General features: G+C 40.5%; 1 protein-coding gene across 5 annotated transcripts; it reads left to right on the forward strand.

Annotated features, from left to right (window-relative positions):
* On the forward strand, window positions 1-26,081 carry fndc5b (fibronectin type III domain containing 5b). 5 transcript variants are annotated; one of them, XR_011693951.1, is made up of 6 exons: window positions 2-276; window positions 4,327-4,445; window positions 6,118-6,316; window positions 11,968-12,057; window positions 17,168-17,360; window positions 18,407-26,081. XR_011693951.1 is itself a non-coding variant. In XM_071500791.1 (5 exons), exons 1-5 carry the CDS (start codon window positions 201-203, stop codon window positions 17,305-17,307), a joined length of 624 nt encoding a protein of 207 aa, XP_071356892.1. In that variant the 5' UTR covers window positions 1-200; the 3' UTR covers window positions 17,308-26,081. The 5 variants fall into 5 exon arrangements, 2 of the variants coding, with proteins under 2 accessions (XP_071356892.1, XP_071356893.1); XR_011693952.1 differs by lacking the exon at window positions 2-276 and adding an exon at window positions 328-3,137; XR_011693953.1 differs by lacking the exon at window positions 2-276 and adding an exon at window positions 328-2,679.
* Window positions 26,082-26,607: the final 526 nt, after the last annotated feature.

The following is a 26,607-nucleotide window of genomic DNA, read 5'->3' on the forward strand; positions in this document are numbered from 1 at the left end:
CAGCCCACCCCCCTCCTCTTCCCTCCCTCCTCTGGCTGTTGTTGCGCCTCTGCTGCAGCGTCCAAGTTCAGGTGAGCCTCAGTCTCCGGGACAAGAAGTCTCCATTCCGGCACCGACCGGGATGCTGGCTCCCTCCCGTTAAAAGGGATGTTATAAATGGGCCGCGCAGGATGTGAAGCTCCGCTAGAAGAAGCAGGAGGATGGCAAAACCAGGCTTGTCTGCGGCGGTGCTGCTGCTCCTGCTGGGCTTCCTCTCGGTGTCCTCCGTTAACGCCGGTGAGTTTTACCACAGGTTGATGAGGGACCATCACGAGTAAACAAGGTGGTGATGATGCACTGGCTGGTCAAACACATGCTGTGTGTAGTATCAGTGTGTCGGACCTCAGCTGTCCAATGCGGTGCATGTAGTGCATAAAAGAGCAGCGGGTCCCTTTGGAAAAGCACCTGACATGACACATGTTGTTACGGATGTGTTTGCGTGTGCTGGTATGTGCGTGTTTTTGTGCGCATCAGCGCCAACATTTGCATCAGCTAGGTAGAAACAATAAGCTTTGTAAAGCCAAAAAATGGCTGACACAGTTTAGTCTCCTACTGTACCAAGACTTAGGCTTATGTCATGCTTTATAAGCCAAGTTTTCCTCCCTAGTTTGGAGCATATTTCTATTTTTGAAACAAGACAAAAAAAAAAAATCATCTTTCTTATACTGTGTGATTGTTTCAAGAAAGTTGTCAGTTTTTAAGGGAAATACACTGGAAAAATCAGCACTTCATGTAAGAAAATAAAAGTCAACCTAAGACCAAGTAGGTAGACAAAACAAGACATTTGAAGATGTTACCGTTGCAATTTTGACTATTTACTGACCTAACTCAGAATTGGTTAATTGAGAAAATAATCAATAGATTAACGGATAATGAAGATGATCCTTATTTGCAGCCTTAAAGTGTGCGGCCCTGCTTTCAAACTTCAGCCTCAGCATCCATCAACGTCCTGAAGGAATATAAAATGAGATTAGACAAAAATGAGTTATTCCTATTCAAAGCCCCACACCCAGCCTAGCTTCTAATCATCGTATATCAGGCATGTTGGATATAGTACCTCATCTATCTTTCATGATATTGCATATTTTTAACCTGCAGCGGCTTATATTCCTGAGGAATATTCATCTCAGGCTCAGGATCTTAACATTGCAACATTGGATCTGGATGATAAGCGGAGAGATGACAGATAGCGCTTTGAAAAGCCCAAATCTCGGTGATATGATCGTGTGGGATTTATCTCAGCCTCCAGAGATTTGGTATTTGGCTTCCTGAGGCTGGAGATGAATGTAGTGTTAAGAGGGAGTTTTGTGATTCTGCAGCCAGCTCTTGGCATTTTTGGCAGCAAACAGCTTAAGAATGGATGGGAATCCCTCTCTGCTATTGTATTGTCTGTGTGTGTGTGTGTGTGTGTGTGTGTGTGAGTGTGTGTGTGTGTGAGTGCTGGAAGACAAACAGTGGGAAAACAGCTAGTCAAACAGGGAGTCATAGTTATGTATCACACATGTACGTGAACTAACACCACACTTCTGCTCTGCATCAACAAACATGCACAGAGCCTTTGGGAGCCACTGAGAGTTTGTCACCCACCAAAAAAAAAAAATAATTAATTTCACCAGCACCATGTTAACACTCCAGTTTTCTCTGCTGTGCTCTGAGGATTGTGTTCGCGGTGAGCAGGAGAGGACAGAGAGAAGAAAAGAGAGTCCGCTCTTCCTCCTGTAACATCATCGTTTGACTCTCCGAACAAGTCTCAGGCAGGAGGTTCAATATTTGCAGAGATGTGAGACAATGTGACAATCTAATTTGCTGTAAGTGACAGACCGCAATCTCTGCTGGTAATCTGGCGGGTAAACAGAGAGAGAGCAGGAGCGCTCTACTGTAATTGTACCACACAGACGCACACTTTTAAATGGAGTGGGGAAGGTTACAGCTGGAGATTAGGGTGTACAGAGGAGCAGTGTTAAAGGGCGACTTGGTAACTTCTGAAAGACATAATAGCGCAATTTTCCTCTTCCAGATAAAAAGGAGCATTCATAAGAAATGAAGTGCCGCCTTGCTCGACTCAACACTCGTTTTGCAGCTACAGCCTCACTTGGCCTGTGTTCGGAGCCGCCTGCTAACGTACCGCATACTACATACTCATTTGAGTATATATTGTATACTACCTACTAAATTAACAAATTAGTTTGCCTTTACCAAGCTGTGTTCACACTGAAGTGTACAGCCAATATCCCAGAATGCATTTTGCACAAGCCAGTGACGACTGGCGGGGATTTTAGAGACTGTTACAATATTCACTAATAACACTGTTAATAGGTCACTTTTTAAAGTTGAAACATTTTTTCAGGCAAGAACATAACTGTATAGACTTACAGTTTTAGGTCCGTATATATAAGTACCGTCTATTTGTAAATCTGCTCTCACGATTTTGGAGATTTAGGGAGGGCAGCTGGCCGGTGTAGTGTCCAGAGGAGCACATTCACATTTGTATAGGTTTGTTGCAGGCCAGTGCCAGGAGCCTCCGCCTCGTTGGCCGCCATCGTGGTTTGAAGAGTCGCAATACATCATGGGGCATTTGAGTACGTCCAGTATGCTCACGGCACATACTGAGAAATTCTTCGTAGTCTAGTATACAACCAGGTATTTCTTACATACACAAAATTCACATACTATGCAGTTGGAACGCACTACATATTCATTTTGACGTCACACTTAGTATGAATAGTACGTTGTGGTTAGTAGGCGGTTCCGAACACAGCCTTGGTCCTGCATGAGCAGTAGCCTATGGTGGCTAACGCTAGCTAATGCTAGCAAACTCCAGATAGATAGCGTTTTCTATTTTTACTTCAAATTTGAAGTGTCATTTAGTAAAGGAAATAAAAAATGAATGACATACAAATTCATAGGATATAAGCACAGCAGGACTTTGGTAAAATCCACTGTCGTTCTTAGTAAGCTAATGTCGCGATTGTTTTTGCTTCATTAGCACAAGACGCTAGCTGCGCCGCGCAGACAATGACACAAAACTTTCTGAGAAGTGATGTGCAGAAGTATGTATTCTGAATTTGGCAGTACAGGTGGAAAAATAGTGGATAAAGGTAGGGCTATTTGCTGCTTTTTAAAATTTGAAATTTAAAATCACTTTAAAGTAACAGTACAAATTTGTTAGCTCGTCAAGTGAAGCAGCAGAGGCATTGAACATTTAAGATTAGACAACGGTTAGCTCTCATTTGTGCTAACTTCTTTTTTTGACGACTGTCGTGCTACTGTTAGACTACATTTTGGCATTTACCAATATGCAAATTTTACATTTTATTTCTCAGCATTCCCCTGGTGGGAATTATTATTATGTTCTGGTGGAATAATAGTTGTGTTAAGAAAGAAACTAATTCAATTAAATGGAAATACGTATGTTCTTGACGATTGGGAATATTTATATTTATAGCATACAACTGGTAAATGCACATTTCGTTCATTTTAGTGCTAATCCTGTGTGTGTGTGTGTGTGTGTGTGTGTGTGTGTGTTGTCAAGGTCTTCCGTGATCAGAGTCAGGTCTGTATTCCCCATGAGTCTGACTTGTAAAAACAATGTCAGAGTCAGACCTTGACATTGTACTAGAACACACACATGCCTGCTCACCTACACACCTACACACACACACACACACACACACACACACAGAACCCTGGCAATGAGGTTTTTCTCCGCTCTCTGCTCCCTTTACAGGTAATGAGGGAAGAAACTTAAGCGAGACTATGATTTAATCCATCACAGTTAATCTCCTAACAAACAAATGTGCTGCATTCTGTGGTGTGAGATTTTTATCCCAAACATTAACATCAATTGTCAGTATGACAGAGGAAATACATCCTCATGAGTCACACTTTAATGAGATGTGCGTGGGTGACAGGAGAGAGAACAGAGAGAAAAGGGTAAAGATGGGAAAATGAGTGTGAGTGTGAGTGTGTGAGAAACATTTCGACAAAGACAGATGAGAAAGAATGTCTTTTCAAGGGAAACACCAAGAGACCCGTGTGTGGTTAATTAGGCCTGGTATTAATGAAAAGAGGAAGATTAATTTGTGGGAAGACAAGAGAAGATCTTAGGGAAGGCGGGGCGAGGGAGCAAGAAAGTTGAAAGAGAGAGAGAGTGATGGAGAGGGCGAGATGTGTGTTCAGGTCTACACAAGAGCATCTGTGGTGTGTTTCACAAGACTTAAAGACAAACTATTCATGCCTCGTCTCTCCTTATCCGTTTCATGTGGCCGTGCTGCTTGTGTGTGTCAGACACCCTGCTGTCAGCTCCGCTCAATGTGACCATCAGAGAGCTCGAGGTCAACTCCGCAGTGGTCACATGGGAAATCTTGGAGGGGGACCCTGTCATCGGATTCGCCATCACCCAACAGGTACCTCTCTGTGTGTCGTGCCCTTCGTGCAAGTGTGTGCAGACAGAAAGTGACAAGTTTGGACATGGTTTCAACCATCATCATTACTCCATCCGATCTTAACACATTGTTTTACACTCAGTGTGGCTTACTGTTTCATTTTTTATATCAATTGCATATAAATGCACATAAATCTTCTTAGAAATCATAAAAAACACTCCTTATAACTTACTGACTGGCCTGATAAACATCACATTACATCACAGTTTTCTTCAATATCAAAATAATCATTGCAAACAGATTGTTAATAGCTCACGTGACAAACTCAATGATGCCAGTTTGCCAAAATGTAAATAAATACAGGTTAAAAAACAGGGCCCAAGGTGTAGTCCAGAGCATAACTCACTGAATCCAATGAAAATGTGAAATGAATTTCCTCTTTACATCCCCAAAAGCATTATGGAAATTGTAGTTTCAAAGGTTGGAGCATAATTATGAACTAAAAACACTCATCAAGCACTTTATTAGGAACCTCGGTAGACTGCTTAATGATGCAGCTATCCTATCAGCCAATCACGCGGCAGCAGTGCAGTAAAAACAGTAAAACACCTTTGGGATTAGGTAGAACAGGAGATCAGCAGCATGAATGTGCAGCTGAGAAATCTGAAGAAATGGTGAGATGCAGCCATGTCAACATGGAGCAGTTTCCAACATCTTGTGGAGTCAGTGTCACAAAGAACAAAAGCTGTTTTGAGAACAAAGGGAGGAACGACTCAGTATTAGTGTGGAGATCCTAATAAAGTGCTCAGTGAGTGTAAAGACAAAGAATAACATTAGGAGTGACACCTCCATTGACATTAATGCTTTTTGTTTTTTTTCAATATTTTTTGACATTATTAAAGCGCAGTGGTGCAGTTGCCAATTAGTTGTAGTTGCTGTTCAACTGTACATTTTGTCGATGTGCAGTTTTAATAGGTTCAGAAATTCCCAACTTTAATTGCCTGGTAAATAACCCCCCAACCCCCCCAAGGAGACTTGCTCTTGATCTAACAGGAACCAATTGACCCGAGCAAACAGTCTTAGCTGGATAATAATGTACATTTCAAGCAGTGCGTACATGGTCAGAGAAGCACTCGGTTTCTTAACGCTTAATTACACTGCCAGAAAAAAAAAAAAACCCATGAGGGTTTATTTCAGATTTTTTTCTGAACGTTGACCAAAAGAGACGTGTACACATTTGCACCACATCAACCTGTAGGGCAGAATTTCCACAGGAGGGCTCATCAGCAGGAAAATCTGCATTTGATAAAACGTGCACCCACTAAATTTCTGCTAACAAGTTGAAAGTGCTTTTGTTTTGCCTTTAGGGAGCAAGGTAAAGCTGAACTCTGCCTTTAGTTAAAGTGATATGGGATTTTCATTGCAGATATTGTTATGTCAAAGAAATTACAAATAGTGAGCAGTTCCCCCACTATCTTGATCTTGGCCTGTAGGAATAAAACTAAACCCTCTATAATCTACGGTTTAAAAACATCAGACAGTGACCTGATGCATAAGTTTAACCCTGACCTGTATTTTCTCTGCTGAGGTGCTGCCAAAATACAAAGAGTTTCCCCGCAGGGATCAATAAAGTATCACATTACACTGAGCCTGCTCTCTCTTCTTCTGCTCCCGTTTCCCCTCTCATCTGCAGAAGAAGGATGTACGCATGCTGAGGTTCATCCAGGAGGTGAACACCACCACACGCTCCTGTGCACTGTGGGATCTGGATGAAGACACCGAGTACATCGTCCACGTTCAGAGCATTAGCATGGGAGGCAGCAGCCCCCCCAGTCAGCCCGTTCTCTTCAGGACGCCCAAAGAGTCGGAGAAGATGGCGTCCAAGAGTCCAGGTGAGTCACTCTTTTATTAAAAAGGTTTCTTTGACACTCTGGGAATTTATCACAAGGGAGAAAATCTGATTAATTCTTGGCGTAAACCGTATTTTACTTACTTAAACAAATTCCAGTGCCGTAGGGGTGACGTATTTTTGTAGGCTAACCCGGATGTTAGCGTCACCCTGGTTCCTCAGACAAACAAGCCAGTGGGATTTTTACATGGGCTTTTTGGATTACTGCAAAAAAAAAAAAAAAAAAGTTTATGTTTTACTTTTTTAGGATTTTTGAAGCCTAAATACAATCACCAAAAGGAAAAAGCAAATGTTAGGCTATGAGCGAACTTAGCTCTTACCTCTTCTACAAAAGCCATTTACTGACGTATTTTATGTTGTTGAATAAAAGGTGAAAATGTCTTGAGCTTGTATTAACCACAGACCTTATTTCAGGCATCTAACCAAAAACCCATTCTCAAAACCCATAGACTTTAGGATGAGAGAACCAGGAGTGTTAACATGATAACTAATTTCTGGGTTTTAGGACTCCTTCCTATTATTAGCAGCTTGTTTACCCCATTTCACTCTTCACTATTACTGGAAGTTTTATCTGACCTAACCCTTACACTGTTCTAAATACAAAACACTGTGATCGAGTCATGTATTACTTTTCAAACATGCAGACGTTGTGCAGTGGAAATCATCATCAAAAGCCGAAAAAGATGAATGTTACACAACATATGTTAATGCGTTTTTATTTCTGCAACAAGCACACTCATATAGGTAGATTAAAATTCATCATATGCGAGAGCACACAATTGTAAGTAGAAAAGCACACAAGCACTCACACTCACACAGAGTCCCTTGCTGACACACACAAACCTACATGCACACATACATCTACACGTGCACGTACATGCATACAGCTTTTGATCAGAAACAATAACACAGCAGAGGACTAATGCTCTGTTTATTCTTTATCAAGACAAAGAAAAAATACAATAAAACACAGAATTTCCCCTCTTTGTTGGACCCACCTCCCATACAATGTATTGTATTGTTCTCATTCTCAAATGCAGAGGATGCTGTTATCTGGAGCGGCTTGCAGTACTTCCAATTTTATCACGTCCGACCCAGTTACAGCGCCAAGAGCAGCTGCTTCAGAGGGACACAGCAAACGCTAAACGCTCATCAGCAGCAAGTTGATAAGAGAGGAAAGTGAGGATATTAGGGAGCAGTGTATTCCCTAGAAGCACCCTCCTGTGGGAGCTTTTTGTTGTCCCTATGGAAAGAAGGGGGGAGAGGTATTCAAACTAGATATGCACAATAAGAATATACATCTTAAGTTACTTTTGCAGAGTGAAAGCAACAATCCAGGCAATTTTACATTAGTAAATGGTCGTTTTTGGTCTTACAATTGTCAAACTTTACATTCTTGCACAACACATGTGCAGTTCACAGTGAAAACTTTGTGATTCCTGAAATAATAGGGGTCCTTGATTTCAGGTGAATGGTCATGTGATAGCATGGATGGAAATAATTTCTGATTCAGAGTAAAACAATCGTCTGGACTGAGGTCGTTTTCATCTTAAAATGCTGTTTTATCATGAAAACGTAGTGGTGTGGATGTAGCCTTTATCTGCTGAAGCGAGCTAGCTAATTACGTAAGCTAACATTAGCTGCATTGGATGTTTCTGGCTTACTTACCTTCTAATGTTTAAAGATGACTAATTTTAAAATGAATAAACTGTATAAAATGGGTCTAATGCCACACACACACACACACACACACACACACACACACACACACACACACACATACACACACATATTATGGGCACATGAAATCAACTCAGGCTAAAGCTACATGTCCCAGGTAAAAAGTTAGCATCCTCACCAGCTGATGATTCATGTAGAAGACATGGAAATAAATAATTCTTGTATAGCAGTGTAGAGTAAGTCCTGGTGTTATAAGTATGTTAAGAAAAACAGATTTTGTTCAAACATAGCACTATTTGCTGCTTATCTTACATAACTGTATTTAAACAGTTCTTAGGAAAATGGCTAACACTAAGCTAACGCTAACAGCAGCTAGTTTACAAGTTTAGCTGGGGTTGATGGAGCGTAAAACCAAATCCTGTAAAGAACAGGACAGAGCTTAATGTTACCTGAAGTTTATAGCACTGATGACCTTCTCGTATACTTTGGGGGAATATTATAGAGTGAGTGTCATGGTCATGAATAGGGTTTAATTTAACATCAAAGTTTTATAGGCCTGTCTAGTTAAGGGTGGCAAGCACAGTCAATTGCCATTTGCTGTAAAAGAATCATGATTCAGTGTATATTTAGTGTAGTTTATATTAGTTTGATGTCTAAGTCAGGATTTAGCACAAAGACTGACAGATACTATGGCTGATCACTTGACGAAAAATGCCACACTTCCACAAATTAAATGTCAGTAGAGAAATAGTTACAACACTGGACACAGTGTTTGATTGACAAGTGCAAAAATGCCACAGTGATTAGAACATTTTTTAAGTAAAATTTTATTACATCATGGGCAAGATGCTTTCTACTAGATTTAGCTACTTCCTAATTTCCATCTGCAGTCCCTGGGCAAGTGAAGGAAGCTATAAAACAGAAGGTAAAATCTAAGCCAACATCCTATTTGTAACCATGCGGACACAGACAAATACACAATCATACTTCATTGGAACAATGATTAAACAGAATATAGATGTCAAAATATTACACATCCATTTTTAACTTCTTGAGAGTACTAAAGATGGAGACACTTGATTTATAAAAAACTCTTGAAAAGGATAAAATTACAAAAGGAAACGTGAAACTATCAAACACCTATGGCTGATGTCTTTAATTGTGTTAAGAAAAATATGATTCTAAGACTCATCGTTAGAGAGAAATATTTGTTACTAGACTTATATTTTATTGTGTGTGAGGTCATGTGACTTTGGTGTTTAGTGGAACAGTTTGTCTTGATGTTGAAGGGGCTGACTCGTTTTGTTTGCCTCGACTTTGATGGAAGTTCCCTGTGTGTGTATGTGTGTGTGTGTGTGTGTGTGTGTGTGTTTGTGGAAGCATTCATTAGCTGTCCTGATTAAATCTCTCAGCCATTACTGCCTTCCTCCCCTTCTAAGCGGGTATTAATCAGCCTGACACCATTTAGTATCTGCAGGCGCAATGCAACACAACACACATCCTGCCTGTGTTTCCGTCTGTCTATGGCAAAAGTCTTGGGTGCACTGAAGTTTTCATCCTGTCGTAAAATCTTTGGTTGCAAATGTGGAGATATAAGGTTTTATTTTGGTTATTACATTATATATAGAGAGATGCAAGTTCTGCAGTTTTGTAAATCAATCCTTAACGGCGGTAAAATATTATAGAGCCTCTTCACTGTCTGAACCGTTTCAACCTTTAATTCATCACCGATAGTCTACTGAGCACCGTGCAGCAACAACCTGCTTCACATTCACAACAATATACAAGGATCCGATAATTTGACTGCAACCCGATTAAAGCCTCTGTGATTATTGCAGCTGTCGTGTACAACAAACACAGTAACAAGCTTATCTGACCTTTATTAAGGCATAACTTTAACCTGATTTACAGTGCTGCTTTGTCTGGCAGTCGTTCAAACTGCTCTCCTGTATGACTGCAGCTTGGTGTGTTCTATTTCAGCATTTTGATTCTGCACACAGGGGTCAAAGGTCACAAGGTGAACTGAAAGCAAAGTAGTATGTTTGACAAAAGAGCAGCAAGGCAAGTGATGTATACCTGCAACTAATATTAACATGCTTTGTAAACCCACCATGCACCAAATGATAAACATTAACAAAGTCTCCATGTGTTCTTTCCATTATTGTACGTCACCAGTGTCGTGTTTCTGCACATAACTGGAGTGTCACACAGCTTATATTGTTGAAGTAGTCAGTTAACTGCACAAAGTTTTATCAATAACATAAATGTTAAGAAGTGCTATGATGTGTAATAATCGATATAAGTTGATCAACAGAAAAATATTCAACTTTTTTTATAGTAGGTTCATTGTCATTTTCCACCAAAAGTACAAAACATTTCATAGTTCCAGCTTCTTCAATGTGAGGATATCTATTTTATCAAACAGTAAATGCAGGTATAAATATCTGTGGGTAGACTGTCAGCCAGGCAAAACAAGACATTTAAAGGTGTCACTATGGATCCTGTGAAACTGGGGGGGATTTCTTCTTTTTGGTTATCTTAAATTTTTTTATAATTTTATCAAGAAAAAAAACAGAAGATTAATCGATAATGAAAATAAACATTAGTTGCAATTTAAGAATGTGTATAAGGGAGAATATATGCTGAATAATGCAAGATGGCTACACATGCTCCGACTTATACACACACTTGCGAAGGTAAGCATTTACCTGGTCTGCTGACTTAAAGAAAGGTCAGTGTGCAGCCTCCGCACAGAGAGACGTACAGTGTCCCACCCAGCCCGACTGAATCAGAAAAAAAAATCTGAGCTCTGCCTTTACAACGGAGACATGTAATCTGCTATTACCAATTTATTAGAGTATAAGCTCCCCTCTGTCAAGCTTGACGTCTCAGCTTCAGCGCAGAGGGATCACCATGGCAACAAGAGACCTGAGAGCAAGTTGGACCAGAGAAGAAGCATTGCCCCTGATTCATCCAGACAACAAAAGTGTGTCCCGAAGAGACCGGGCTTAGGGAGAACTCAACCCTGCCTACAGTTCACAAATGTATGTGACTGTGACTATATTTCAAAATGAAAGAGATCATTTAGATTTTTTATAATGCTTTAGTGATTTGTTAATGTTGATGTGATTATGGAGGTGAAGCCCTCTTGCATTTTGCTACATTATCATCATAACATCATATTTTACAATTCTTACTGGTTCCTGTTTTTATTTTTCCTGTTTTATATTTGATTGTCTAATTTGATTGTCCTTTTATTCACCCTTATTTTATTGTACTATTCCTTGTTTTTTTATTGTAAAGCACTTTTAGCTACATCTCTTGCATACAAAGTGGTCTATAGATAAAGCTTTATTTTATTATTTTTATTATGTTATGTGTATTTTATTGCACTGAAGAGACCAACCCCCTTTTTACCAGTGTGTGGTCAACACTTCCTGTGAGAATATTCACATCACCTCAAATTGCAAGCACAGTCAAATCAGTGACAGTGATGTCTTTGTTCTGTGTGTTCAACCCTTTAGATGTTATACAGGGGAAGCAGTCCTGAGTGGAGGAAGGAAGGGGGGGGGGGGGGGCAGCTTGACCATGGGAAATGAGGTTAGCATGAGAGTGAGAGGTTGTAGTGGACGGTGTTCGAACCTTTAACCCTGTGATTGATGTTACGCCGCAGCTGTCAGAGAAACAGTGAGTGACGGAGGGTCAGGATCCAGCTCTCTCTGTCTCTGTGGACCTCTGCTCTCACTTAGTTTTAATTACACTGACCAGAGTGCAGAATTTACACCAGGCAGCCTCTGTGCTCTCCTGTCGCCTCGTCTGATTCCTTTATCTTCCCCTGCAGACTTCCAGAGTGATGGCAATTTCACATTTGCTCTCTGGGACAATAAAACGCAGTGTCCTCAGTGGCACTTTGTTGACTCTGTGTGTGTGTGTGTGTGTGTGTTCTCTCTCCAGACGAAGTGACGATGGAGGAGTTTGGTCAGGCCGCCCAGCTGAGGGCTGGAGAACTCATCATCATTGTAGTGGTGCTCATCATGTGGGCAGGTAATACTCCTCTTCAGCATCGCACATTTATCACCGCAGATCTTATAGGAATCCAGTGTCTTTGGGGCAAATAAGCTCTCAGACTGAGGTCCTATTAAGACACACACACACACACACACACACACACTGGTCGTGGTGTCATCTCTCTGTGATGACCATTTTTTATCCTGCAGTGCTTTTGAAATGATGCAAAGCCAGCTAGTGTGCATTTTGGGTGATGACAACACATCAGATCTAGGCTTCCATTCTGTACACCCATCAACAAAAAGCAACTATGGAAATGGAAAGTAAAGTATCAGGAGGCAAGACGCTATTATAGTAACTTGTCAAAATGGACAGAAATGTGTTTTAGTAAAAGTAAAATCCTTGAAGTGAGTTTGAGTTGTTTTTTCTGTTGAAGATGTGTTTTTATAAAAAAAAGACATCATTTCAGAGTCTGACGTTGAATTTTACCCCTAAACTCATCAAAATCAGCAAATTATTGTTCTTTGCTTTATTGACCCTGAAAGGAATTTTCTCAGAGCACTGAACATGATACATAAAATAACACACAGAAACATACAGTCCTTATCTAAACCAAAGACAGGGGTTGTAGTATGTTGTAGAGCCCTTTTTTAGTTTTGAGTTTAACAGTCAGCTTCATGTTATACAAATAAACTTATTGTAATTTATGTTAGCATGTATGGTAGGTTGTATTTTTTTAAAATCTTTATTTAATCAGAAAACCTCATTGAGACCTCTCTTTTCTAAGAGAGACCTGAGAACAAAAAGCAATCACAAAAACACAGTCAACAAAACAGAGACAGCACAATTACACAACACAAGGAGCTGAGAAACAAGGAATTAAGAAAAACAATTTAAAGAGTCATAAAAAAATTAAAAAAAACATCAGATAATAAAGCTTCAAAATCTCCCAGGAAAAATAAGACTCCAGTGAGAGCAGTTTGCAGTTCATTCCATTGAAATGATGCATAGTACCTGAAACCAGTTCTGCCAACATTAGTAAGAACATGGGAGATTTTGAAGGTTAAGTAGTTACTGGATTATGTACTGTGAGAAATGTGACGTAGTTTGGAAGCTTTATAAATGAATAACATGAGATGGTTATTTCTTCTTAACTGTAGGGAGGTTCAACCCACTGATACAGAGAACAATGATGAGATATTTGTCATTTGTGATAAAGTGTAGCGCAGACAGACATGAAGGTTGACTGGTGTTGTGGTTGGAAGAAGACAGATATTCTTTCATTATATAAAGAAGCCTAGTTTGATTTTTAATTTCTGAATCAAATGTTGGATATTAGTCTTGACAATTCCTGAGTATTTGTATGAATCAGCAAAAGAAATAAAATATAATTTTAATAGTCATTGGTGGAGGTGGAGAAAACTATGTACTTGGTCTTGTCTGCATTTAAGACTAGTCTGTGCTTAAGGAGTGATAATTGGAAGTCATCAAAAGCAGACTGAAGGTGAGCCGGGGTCTTGATTGGGGTGGAGCATATAAAACTGTATCATCAGCAAAAAAGCTGACTTTAAAGTATTGATAAGGACAATTATGTTATTTATGTATAATAAAAACAGCAAGGGAACAAGGATAGACCTATGTGGCATCCCATTTCTGATGGTACAATGGCTTGACTGAAAACAATCAGCAACAACAGTCTGAGTTCTCTCTGTAAGGTCAAACCAATTAAGAGTGGCTTTGTCGAGATCTATAGATTGCAGTTCATGGAGGAGAGGGCAGTACAAATTTGGAGTCTGAAGAAATCCCCTCTGCCCAGTCAGAGACAGGGATGATGTAGTGGTGGCAGGGGTAGAGGATGAGTCAGGAGAGTTCGAGGAACACAAGGGATTGTGTGTCTAGCTTGTGTTTCACACACTATCTGGCAACTTGTATAATATTAGACAAACATACAAAATATATCGATCTGTGTTTGATGATTATTGATGATAAAGGTTGAGGGTCATACAAATTATGAGAGTTTCCTTGAAGAAACAACAAAATGTGAGGGCGCTGGGAGATTACCTTGAAATATGAGAGACCTGACACTGATTAAATGTAATTAATTAGAGTGATCTGGAATAGCTCAGTTTGTCAGTACAGTGAGTGCCTGGTTTACTCCTAAAAACCACTGTAACACCCATCCCATGTAGCTTTATAATATTTAGTGAATCTGCTCGGTGTAGTGGTATTACGGTCGGGCCCCTGGGTACAGTCTGAAATTTAATGGGGCTAATGCTTCTACTTGTAACTGGTAGTGCCTCTGATAAGATTAAGGTTTTTACAGCATCTCAAGTCCATATACCCTTTTACAAAAACATGAATTACCTATGATGGCATATCACAGAAAGTTTACTGTAAAAGCAACACAGTAGCTATTCATTAATCCCCCATAACCTCTCCATAACTTAAAGTCTCTTTTAACTTCCCATCTGTTACCTCAGATTGGGCTCTACTATCACAAGTGCATAGCATCTTTCATGTGGGAAATCAACATGCAGGTGTGGGCCCACACTCTCACACATGCACACACTCACTCTGCAACTTAAACTAAAATGTAAAGTAAAACTCCTGTTGCAGGCCTGAGTCGTGGCTTGGGAGCACAGAGACCTTGAAAACTGTAATGGCCTTTCACTTGTGCCCACAAACAATAAACTAAAAGGAACATGCAAGTTTGTCAGTGCTCAGGAATCCAGGGAATATACATAAGGGTCAGTCCACAGTAGCACTGCACCAGCGAGGAAGCAGTTCTCCACAGTGGTCCAAAGGAACTTTCCAGATGTTCTCTCTTAATAATCACAAATGTCCGTCAGATAAATCAGCAAAGCAAGTCCACACACTATTTCAACGTAGTATAGCAATAGCTTGTCTTAACCAGTGGTTTCAAATGCAATGCTAACAGTCTGACAGCAAACCTAGTGGCGATTCAGCAACTTGTTTTTTTATTTTACACTATAATCATTTAATCACAGTATAGGATCCCATAAATAAACTAATTTACCTCTTGTACATCACAGAAGTCTAAACCATAGGATAACTGGTCATCAGCCACTAAGTTATTAACGTTATTGCTCTCGTACAATATTCTGTTGCAATTGATGCTGAATGGAATTTGGGTTGGCTGAAGAAAACCAAAGATTGACAAATCATGCTGACCAGGTTAGACTGCTGGCTGACTCACACATTATAATGAGACCATATTGAAAACATCACATCAGTCTTTTTCTAACTATTGGAATCACAGAAACTGCAGCTCAGTCAGAGAGGGAGGACTTAGCTTTGTGTTTAAAGTTACTTTTAAATAAACGTTTACTTTCCCTCAATGGAACATCCCATTTATGGGATGTTCATTAGCTCTTTGTTGTAGATATCTGTTTGTGCATCTCAGCACCATTTTACAGCTGCACACAGCTATAAATATTCCTTCCTAACCCACTTCACCAATGTAATGAGATATAAATATGGCCCACATACTGTATATGGGATATAGAGGAACAGCGAAAGGCTAGCTCTCTCTTTGCCAATTACCCATGAGAGGACAAGAGGCTGAGAGAGAGAGAGAGAGAGAGAGAGATTCAAAGGGAGTTGGAGAGGGAGCAGTGAGGGAAAGGAGTGGAAAACTGAGCAATTGTGTCTCAAGAAAAGAAAAAAGGAAAGCAGGATGGTGGGAAAAAGGAAGGAAGGAGGTGAATTGTGTTTTTCAGCTTTTAATTGGGCCTATGGGGCATGCTGGGGGATATCACAGTGAGATATCACATCAAGCTCTTTAGTATTGCAGTGATCAGATGAGCAGGGGCTGACATAAGCAGAACAGCCAAGACTGAAGCCCGATCAGGCCAGATTCAACCCTCCACATACTCCTCCACCGTCATGAATTATTCTCTTTTTCCTATCTCTCTTCGCATCTGTGTCTCCTCTCTGCCTTATTTTTAATCTTTTTCACTGAAGGCAGGTTTCACGTGGCTATCTAAACATCAAGTTCATATCCACATCTGCACATTTCACCACATTCACGCTCTCTTTCTCTCAGTTGAAATCTGTCTGCTTTATTGACACATCAGAGCACAGTTGCAAGAATCAGTATTTGTCAGCAGGGTTATGTTTTGGAGGTGGATAAACGCAGACTGACTCTTTTTACAGCGCCAGATGAGTTTGCCTCTCTGTTGCCTCTCACAGCCGAGCGCAGCAACACTCTCAGTGGAAGGTGTAGCCATGGTGTCTCTGGTTTAAGGGCACCGTGCTGAGCAGGTGACAGGTCTGTTTACAGTGTTTGTCACAGCTCGGATAAGGGGCAAAAATTAGCGTGTTCATGTTCACATCACTACCGACTGGAGCCAGAGCCGATAAATACCCATGACTACTGCAGGGTCATTTGACCCGGGTGTGAATCCTTGTTGGATTCTTGCAATTAAATGACAGAAGCTGGATGTTGTGGGATTTTTGTCCAGTGTAAAAAGGGGCTATAGTCAATATTAGGTATAAGGAAATCTACATTTGAATATATTAGATAAATGCAAACAGGACAGAGCTAAGAGATTGATAAGAAGATTGATACCACTCATATTTATATGGTAAAAATTCAGCTAAAGATAGTAAGCAGTTAGCCTATCTTAGCATAAAGACGGGAAACAGCTAACCTGGTCCAAAGATAAAATAATCCATCTAAGAGCACTTTTAAGTATACTGAAAAACATATGTTGTTTGTTTTATCTGTACTGTGCTGGTTGCCTGGCAACCCTCTGTTCTTTTGTCACCTGATTACCTTCTGCAGACCCAGGCTAGCTCTTTCCCTGTGCTTCCGGTTTTTATGCTAAGCTAACTGCCTGTAGCTGTAGCTGCTTATTAAGGGGACAGATATAAACATGGTTCTCATCTAACTCTCAGCAAGGAAGCAAGTAAGTATATTTTCCAAAAAGTGGAACTGGTAATTTAATTTGAATTATTTGCATTGGTTTGAGACCAGTAATAAAAGAGACCACACTGAATTGTCCATATTGACCTCTGACCTCACTATGGAGGAGAGCAAACACAAACCAAAGGAAAAATGTATTCCATCAGCTGTTTTATTCTTTTCAAACAAAATAATTACCATGCCCATTTCCTTCTTTAGGAGTGATCGCCCTGTTTTGCCGTCAGTATGACATCATTAAAGACAATGAGCCCAACAACAACAAGGACAAAGCCAAGAACTCCTCAGAGTGCAGTACCCCTGAGCACCCACAGGGGGGGCTACTACGCACTAATGTCTAAGACCAGCCCTGCATCGCCTTCTGCAATAACCAATTCCTCGAACCTCAGGACAGGTGAGTAACAGGAAGTCTTTACTGACTGTCATTTATAGAATGCACCTATCTTATATTAATACTGCTTACAAATACTATATAAATACTTATTTTCTATGCTTTTTTTCCTTCTATTTTGTTATTATGCAACAATCTACCTGATCTGATACTCACATAATTATCAGCTATGTGGGTATCACAAACTGAGTTTATGATTTTAAACTAGTGTCAGTTGTGTGCGCCATTTTTTTCAGTTGATGATTTGCAGGTTTAGGAGGACTCAATGGCACGACTCGGGTTAAAGTTCAAAACAGTTCACTCTGCAGGAAGAAGCAGACAAGGGCAAACAGGCGGGCAGATTAAACAGGCAGAAGGTGCAAGGAGAAAGCAAGAATGGGCAGATCGTCAAAAACAGACAAGAGAGACTGGAAAGCTACAGTGTGGAAAGCACAATATACAGTCTGACAGGGAACGAGTGGAAATCAGCCTCTATAAATACTAAAAGCTGATTCAGGAGTCAGGTGGCTGAAAAGTGAGGAAGCTGCAGGGCAAGGACTTCCATTTCACTTCAGCCTCTGCCTTCTAGCATTAGATCATGTATGTCAAGAGAATGTAATGTCAAGTGTATATTTAAAACCCTTTCACTGGCTTCCTCTCTTAAAACGAGTCAGCTGGAAACATAAATAAGTGAGCAAGAGAAAAGATTTGCAATGACATAGATTTAGCTAGCTGTTGGTGACAGTTTTCATTTCAACCAGTAAAAATGAGAACCCTTCTTTTGTCCACCTCTGTCTGAAATCACAGACCCATTGTTTCAAAAATTGCTAATAATAACCTTTGTTGTCATTGTAAACTGCAGTTGCTTCAGTGCTACGGTGGAAAACTTGACAGGTGGAACAACAGTAGCTATTTGGGCTTGGTGAAGAGTCAGGAATGAGAACATCTATTTTTTGGCAAATAACACAAAACAAACACCATCATATTTACAGATCTTTGACCTAGTAAGAGTCTTTGAACTATTACTGTCGCTTTTCTCTCATCAAGTACAGTAACTTTGTCTCTTCCAGACCCTGAGACCAACAGAAAGCCATTCTCAGACACCATCGTACTGAAGAACAGTTTAACCATCACAGAAACTCTGCTTGACACAGTGAAGAACTCTTGAAATACAATGGACACAAATCTGAACTTGTAGAATCACAGTCAAACAGAAGGGGACGAAACCACTTAGTGCGGACAGCCCCCACAGACACGAGACCTAAAATTGCTGTCGGTCAAAGCACCAGAGTGGACGGTGTTTCCACTTGACGAGAACTGCTTGGCTCTGGTTACTCTTCATCAGTGGCATCAAATCCCAGGAGTGGATCATCAAACATGAATGTCTGAGTGATTTTCTTTTTTTTTTTTCAACTTCAGGTTTGTATCGCTGGTCAGAGATGGCAGGAATGTAGTCTGCCTCACAGGAATAGCTGGTCCTTTAGGTCCAGGTATCAGTCAGCACACAACAAAACAAGCTAAGCTCTGTTTTAAAACAAGGACTTTCTCTTTTTCTATCTGTCCATCTGTCTTGACCTCCTTTCCGTCTATACTACAGCCCTCTGTGTAGCAGCTCATCTCTCTCCCGGTGTCGACATCTTTCTAATAAGCACATTACCGTTTGGTGCTCCTCCTATTGTGATTGTTTGAGCCCTCACAATCCCAGTCTTGATTACAGTATTGTTTTGATAGTGGGCCAGACATATTGTACACGGAGTCTTGTCTCCTCTCTCTCTCTCTCTCTCTGTATCATGAGTTAAGTGATGCATCTGTTTCTTTGTCTCCTCTCTCAACTGGATCCTTAAGGCTCTTGTCAGTGTGGGGATAAAATCTTTGTTTTTTTTTTTCTTTTTACAGCACCTGATATTTTGCTCATTTGAATGAAGTGATGCTGTCTGAATACAGCCATGATTCAGGCGAGGTTCAAGGATTTACCGGGCAATCTCTCATCAAATCAGTGTCTTACTCCAAATCAAAATGTTAAAGCTTTCAGATGGCACATGCTGCATATGCTGTCTGTGGTCTGCAGCAGGATGTGCAGGGAATAAGGATGGAGATATGCAGGCACATCATTCCTGCACATCCAATGAAATGTATGGACAGGGCAAAGTTTGGCTGGGTTTCCACTCTGGTTTGGCTGAAGAGCAGCAGAGATCCCAGGATGTAGAGGCACACAGCTGATCCATCCGGCTGTGTGGCTGAAGCCTGTTTTGAAATGTGGATTCACTGGATTCACTCATACCCGCCTTTTCGCAAAGTCATTAACATGCATCCTAAGCACTCAAGACCATCATGAGATAGAGTGAAAATGCACTATATCCAGGTGTAAAGTCATCTAAGATGCAATCATACAAACAGCCAGCATTATGTAGAACTCCTGCTAGTACCAGGAAATGTCACATGAACATGTATGATATGTTTGTATGAGTGTTTTCAGTCATTATGTTCACTTTTTAAAAGAACGCCCAGCTGTTCATACACAGTGCACAGCAGAGTATACAACTGAAAATTGAAAAATATGGTGTCTTTCCACCTTTAAAGCAGCCCGGCAGCCCAACCGTGCAATAAATGTGATGTCTACATTTATAAGTAGGTGTAATGATCGAAAATAGCCTGTTTTAATTTAGGTGGACCACCCACAACAGAGGGTTGGGTGTCCCAGGGTTAACTGTAATGCATAAGGCTGATTCACAGATATTAGATTCTTGTCAAGAATCATTTAAGAGTCATTTGTTGGTTACAGCTTTAGATGTCTCAGCAGTCCAGATTTGCCGGCATCTTTGTTTCATATACATATCTTTAATTGACATTTAATGAAGGAAATTATTACTCGATTAAAGCAGTGGGGAAGGAGTTGGGACAGGGCCAATCCCTGATCCAGAAAGAATGGATTTTATTTTTATCTGTCATTAACAATACTGGGGAAACTACAATTAAAAAAAGGCCAAAATTAATTTTTATTGAACTTAACATAAGATTCACATTAGGAAGATTGCATTGCTAGCCCTTTATTTTATTACCACATGAATACTATTCATTCACATACAGCTCTGCTCATTAATCTTCCCCCTGGATGGGCACTGTCGATTATTATGAGTCATTCCCACATTATTCGTACATATGCAATATAGTTGTAGCATGGTGTATACTCAGTAGCACCAAATGTGTATTAGTATGTGGCTATTATGAGTTGCCAACAAATTTCCTTTTTGAGTTACATTTGCCTGAAACTACAGTATGCTTCTGTTTCCAGGAAATTACTCAGCAAAAGGAACAACTGGGTCTGGGATGAGTGCCACAGACAGGCTAGAGAAGTCAGAAGCAAAACTAAATGGGCAGATTAATCAATGAGGAAAATCACTATTATTTGCAGCCCTAGTTCTTAAGCACACCCAGACATCTTACCATTAAAGGAGGAATCATAGTGTACATATTCATAACGTTCTCACTTATTCAGTTACCACTTCATCAAGGGTTTTATGATAAGGAGCAAAGGGCCATCAGAGTTACCCTGCTAGAGATAAAGCTGCATTATCTTCTTTGGGGCTTCCTGTTCAATTATGATGTGTTATCCACATAATTACAAATATATTGGACCCCCGGCTCTGGATACCGACGCTCACCAGAGGAGTTCAGTAAAAAGTCAGGAAAACACTGCAGAGCTGAACTCAGCAGAGTCGCAGCCATATTACAGATAATGAGTGAATGTCTGAATGCCTGGCTGGTTGAGATGACTGCTAATCAGCACCACACACACACACACACACACACACACACACACACACACACACACACACACATGCTCACACAGACACGCTCACACATGCTGGATTTAAATACTGCCTTGCGTATGTAAATGCCGTGCTGAGAGAGACAGCCATTACTTTCTCATCTCAATCATCGGTTCTGCGAGAATGGCGATCCTACGCTCTGCCGTCCATTTTTCCACTCTCTCCTTTATCAGCCTCCTTCTCTATCTCCAGCCAACCTCATCTGCTGTCATTCTCCCATTTATGACTTTCCCCTCACTTTCTATCCCTCTGTTGCAATGCTCTCTCATATATCACGCCACCCTTCCTCGCGCCCCCTCCTCCAGCTTCCCTCTCCCCTGTTTCTCATTATATCCACTCTCAGACTCCCGTTAGCCACCTTCTCTCTCTCTGCGTCAGCTCTCCCCTCTCTCCTTTCGGCCTCGGCCCACTGCCTATCCCTCGCTCCTCTGCTCATTTATCACCTTTTCGTCTCAGACTGGCTGGTATGGACACTTTACCTGGTAAACAAGTGAGGCGAAATAGAGGTAGGGAGGAAGAGAATGAAGGAATCAATGAAAGAGGAGAACTCAGAGGAAAGGGAGGGATAGGTAAAAAAAAAAAAGAAACACTATATAAAAGCACATGTGGTGTCATAAAAGCAATACACATTTAAAGAGTTTGGTGGGTGGCTTCTTGTTGTTTTAGTTACAAAACCCAAGAGGAAAAGTATGTGTAATGGATTAAACTGATTGTGATAATCTGCTCTAATATAAACTGCAAATGGTTGCATGTCCAGCTAGTAACCAAGTGTTACTTCCACAGCCGAGGAGAATGTGATCAATTTGCTTGGTTACATTATTTCTGTTTTTTTAAAAAAAAACTGTATAAGAATACAGCACATTAGTTGTGTAGTATTGCACTGTGGTGAAGCTGGTCCTGGACTGTTTGAGAGTTTAGCTTAATGTTAGCGGGAAATTTACCCACCAGCAACACCAGCCAGTGTTACCTGAGTTCCCCAAACACAGCTGTTAGCTCCCGTCCTCCATGCTTTTTCTCCTCTAACGTTAAAAGTAAAAACATACTGTTCGAAAATATGAACAAGGAAGCTAAGCAGCAACACATTGAGTTATGTTAGAAGACATACCGAAACATTGTGCTCTTACATTTTTCATTCGAAGCTCTACACCGCAATACAAGGATGCTGTATTTTTATTTCCATGCCTTCTTCAGCTGGTGAGAGTACAGACTTTTTTTGATGTAGTATCAGCCTCTGCAAGCATGATTCCATGTTATCGTGCTAATGTGCATATTTAAGACCCTTTTACAGAGTTGTCGTTAAAAAGTAACTCATAGAGGTAATCTTAGCTTCATTTAGCATTTTAACCATCTCATAGAGATAATGTTAGCTTAAGTTAGCTTGTGACAAGGGACATAACTTGCCAGCAACAAGTATTTTGATGTAACTGACCAAGAAATTCAAGGCACCATGGGAGAATGAAAAGGCTGAGAGATGTAACAAAAACAAAACAAAACAAAAGCTCCTGAACAAAGTTAAATGAAAAATGAAAAAAACTCAAATGAAATGAACAGTAACATAACACTTCCTGAAAACGTCAATCCCTGCTTAACTCCAGTGGTTTAATCCGTCGGCAGTGATCATTTAAAGCAGCCTGCTTCTGTTTTCTGGTGGTAAGTTACTTATTAATGTGAGATGAATGTGCAAAAAAAAAAAAACCACAGATTCATTCACGCAGTACCAAGTCTCTCAAACCATAAGAATGGGTGTAAAACAAGTGTGTCTTGAAAGAAGGGAGATTAAAAGAAAGACCGTGTAGCATGAATAATGACTTCAGTGATGCGCTGGTCTCTTAAATCAAGCTGAGAAAGCCAAAGAAAGTGTTTTTCACCTGCACAGAAGAAAGAAAGAGACTAATAGAGCAGACTTGTGAATTTTTGAAGCATTCGACTCTTGAGAAGTGATGGGGCATCATAGTAGAACAAAGAGAGTCCAACTAGATAGACACTGGAAATTTGAATGTCAAGCTTTTTTGAAGGGAAGTGTATCTGGTTGCGTCTGAGAAAGTTAGAGTGGAAAAGAGTTCACTCCCCCTTCCTGTTTCGTCGGTGCTGTCATGTGTTCCGTCTCTTTCTGCCATGAAAAAGAGAAGAGGACAGGTATTCTTTTTGCACAGACGTCGGCTCATTAAAAGCCCAAATACACTCTCCATTCTTCAGCTTAATTATTTATAGCAGTAGTTTAAAGCAGCCTGCGTCTGTTTTCTGAAGGGGCCAGTATACCCTGTCAGAACCGCTTGTCCAGTGGTCGGATAGCTTTGAAAACCCCTCTCCACACCTTTTAGTCGTAGTCGGAGGGAAGGTCCATGTCCGACCATATCTGTAACTGTATCCAAAACGGACGATCCGACATTCAGACCCACTCCACACAGTAATTGGCCAGCAGTGCAGAGGTGAGAACCTCTCTCTGTTTCTGTCACCTTTCACATGAACAACCGAGTGCAGCAGTTTTCCAGGAGAGACTGTCTGCGCCGTTCTCATGTCTGAAGCCTCTCTGTGAGGACCGGCTTTTCACTCCACCTTCAAGTGTTTGCTTTTTAAAGAATCACGCTACAATTGTGGGGAATCTGTGTGTTTACTGTCAGATTCAGTCAGATTCAGTCAGATGTGAATGCTGCTTACAGTTCTTGCTTGAAAAGTAACGCTGGCAGGACTTTTACGTCACTTACTCCTGCTTTCTTACAGCAAAGCCAAACAAAATATCTCCACTTTGCACAATTGAATCAGCTAACATGAACACATTTTTGTTTGAGGTGAAACTGAGCAATTAGAGGCGACAAGCACATTACTCAGGAGGCTGGATTTTTCCCTTTATTTTCAGCATTAGCGGCTGCATCTTCTCTTGTCGTTGAAAATCAGAATAAGTTTGCTGTCAGTCTGTGGTTGTGATTGATCAAATGAGCCACTGTTCAGGCTGGCCTTGCCACCATGTTGCCAAAGTGGTTTTTTTTTTCTAAATTTCTCATTATACTAGGTGCATGGGGGGTAAACACCATCCGAATCATTGAGCATAAATCTGATATAGTGTGTGTTAAAAGTGCAAATGTGCTTTGTAACTGTAATAGCATTTAACCTGAAGTGGTAATTTCCCTACCCTGGTCTAGTCCGAGCACACACACACACACGCATACACATACACACTTAAACACTCACTCATGCACCAAGTCCATTCTCCAGCTGGCTGCAGTCCAAACTGAAACGTTTGGGGGAAGCAGCAGAAGGCAGGTCTGGCCCATACAGCTCTGTCTCTGTCTATCTGAGGCTGCAGGAGGCGACTCAACAGCTGCTCAAGGTGAACGTCCAATGAGGCATGTGCGTATATGGAGCCTGAGAGGCTAAAGACAGGCAGATAGACAGAGTGAGAGAGAGAGAGGGAAAGGAAGATGAGTCAGACAGTAAATAAAGCTGGGAGTGACTGACACAGAGGGAGAGAGATCATGACACCCAGTGGGGTTTGCAGTGTCAAAGCTCCAAGTTCATCCCCGTATGGTGAGATATTTGAATGTTGACAGAGGTGTCAGTTGGGTGGTAATGTCTGGGCACAAGTCTGAATTTGAGCTGCAGGGTTAAACAGTGGTATTTGGAAAACCGAACAGGATCTGAAAACATAACACAATGGCCAAATTATATCTGATCAGTCATCAAGCATTGCTCCACATTGTGTGCATGTAGATTCTGGTAGCAAACGATATTTGCTGCTGCAAAGTTCAGCACATTTTTTTGTGTTCTTAACAACCTTGCATTTTTCAAACAAGTCGTTCTCTCGGTATGATATTTGTATGAATGTTTTAAGCCCCCAGTAAGATTTAATCTTAATATTACTTAATAAGTAATCTTAATATAAGAAATATTCCAGTAGTACAGTTCGTTCCACTAAAACACCACGTGCATCTTCAGTAACCGCAGCCTTAAACCTAACTCCTGGTTGCATAATCCTCCTGTGCTGACAGAAGGCTACCAACTAGTCGAAGTCATCACCTTCATCCCCACTGGTTTGCCTGTACTGTAGATGACTGGACAAGTGATTACTGAGAACCTTGAATAATTACCCTAAGGTCCCGCACATAGTAAAGAATGGGACTGTTTACTTATGGCATATATTTGTACTTTATGTCGAAGCAAATAACCAAGAAGCATGGATTTACAGCAGAATAATGGAGTCGGTGTTTTACGTACAATCATGTCTGTGTTGTCCATTTTGATGTTCATGGGATAAAACCTGTTCATGAGGGCTAGCATGACTCTGCTATCGTTCACATCCATGGTATACACACTACCAGGCAGGAGTTTTTTAGAACACCTCCATTTTTCCAGTTTTTATTGAAATTTAAGAAACTCGTTCACTTAAAGTTTTCCTGCGGCAATGACGAAAATGAAGCCTTGAAAATCAATGCAAACAGTTCCTACAGATCTGTACAAAGGCAGTGTTGGAACAACCCCCTCTGATGCATTATTAGGACAGTACTGTACTGCAGGACCTGGTATTGTATATTGGCATCAGGAAAGTGTGAGAAAAAGGAAAGTAACAAAGGAAGACAAACATTTGTGGGAACTTCTGCAACAGTGTTGGGACCAACTCTCTGAACTATATTTGATTTCCATTGTAGAAAGAACGTCACAGTGACTGGATGAGTCAGAAACTTAGATTCAGTTGAGTTCAACATGAATATCCCACAATTAGTTGTCCAATTGTTTATTTGTTCTAAGCTTTAATTTCAGAAACATTGAGATGTTGAATTATTTAAATTTAAATAACAGCTGGAACAATTTAGGTGTCCTAAAACTTTTGACTGGTGGTGTATACATATACTATTTCTATGAAAATATAAATGTCTAATTATGTATTAACACAGAAAAGAAATAAAATATTTTCAATGCACCATTTATGTGTCCTGGTGTTTACTGTGTGTTCTATTAGTCAAAGCAATGCCTTGTATTCTTGTGTTTAGACCATTAAGAGACACAGAAACTCAAATATTATAATAGTTACAACACACACACACACACACACACACACACTGTAAACCACTTAAAGTGATCACATCTGTCTGGGTCAAGTTGATCACCATAAACAGATGATTATTAGTATATATTTTTTATTTCTCATGCAGATTAGATCTAATTATTTTTTGTTACATGAATACGAAGTAATGGAAAAGACAGCTTGGCTATTCACTGATTTGAAAATAATATAAAGTGCGCCCGGGCCCTCTCCTGCTCCAAGCCTCGTCTGAATGTACAGGGTGAAAGCATTACACTCCACCCACGTAACACATCTGCTGCTCTGAGAGCGCAGGGATGATATAAGCACTGTAAAGTCCCAAAACGTGAGCAGAGAAGAAACAGGAGGGCAAAATAACTCACTGAGCCACTACACACACACACACATACACACACACATGCAC

This window comes from Trachinotus anak, unplaced genomic scaffold (assembly GCF_046630095.1).
Source record: "Trachinotus anak isolate AG129_WGS33_773 ecotype Australia unplaced genomic scaffold, CSIRO_AGI_Tana_v1 ptg000016l, whole genome shotgun sequence".
In the NCBI taxonomy this organism is placed as follows: domain Eukaryota; kingdom Metazoa; phylum Chordata; class Actinopteri; order Carangiformes; family Carangidae; genus Trachinotus; species Trachinotus anak.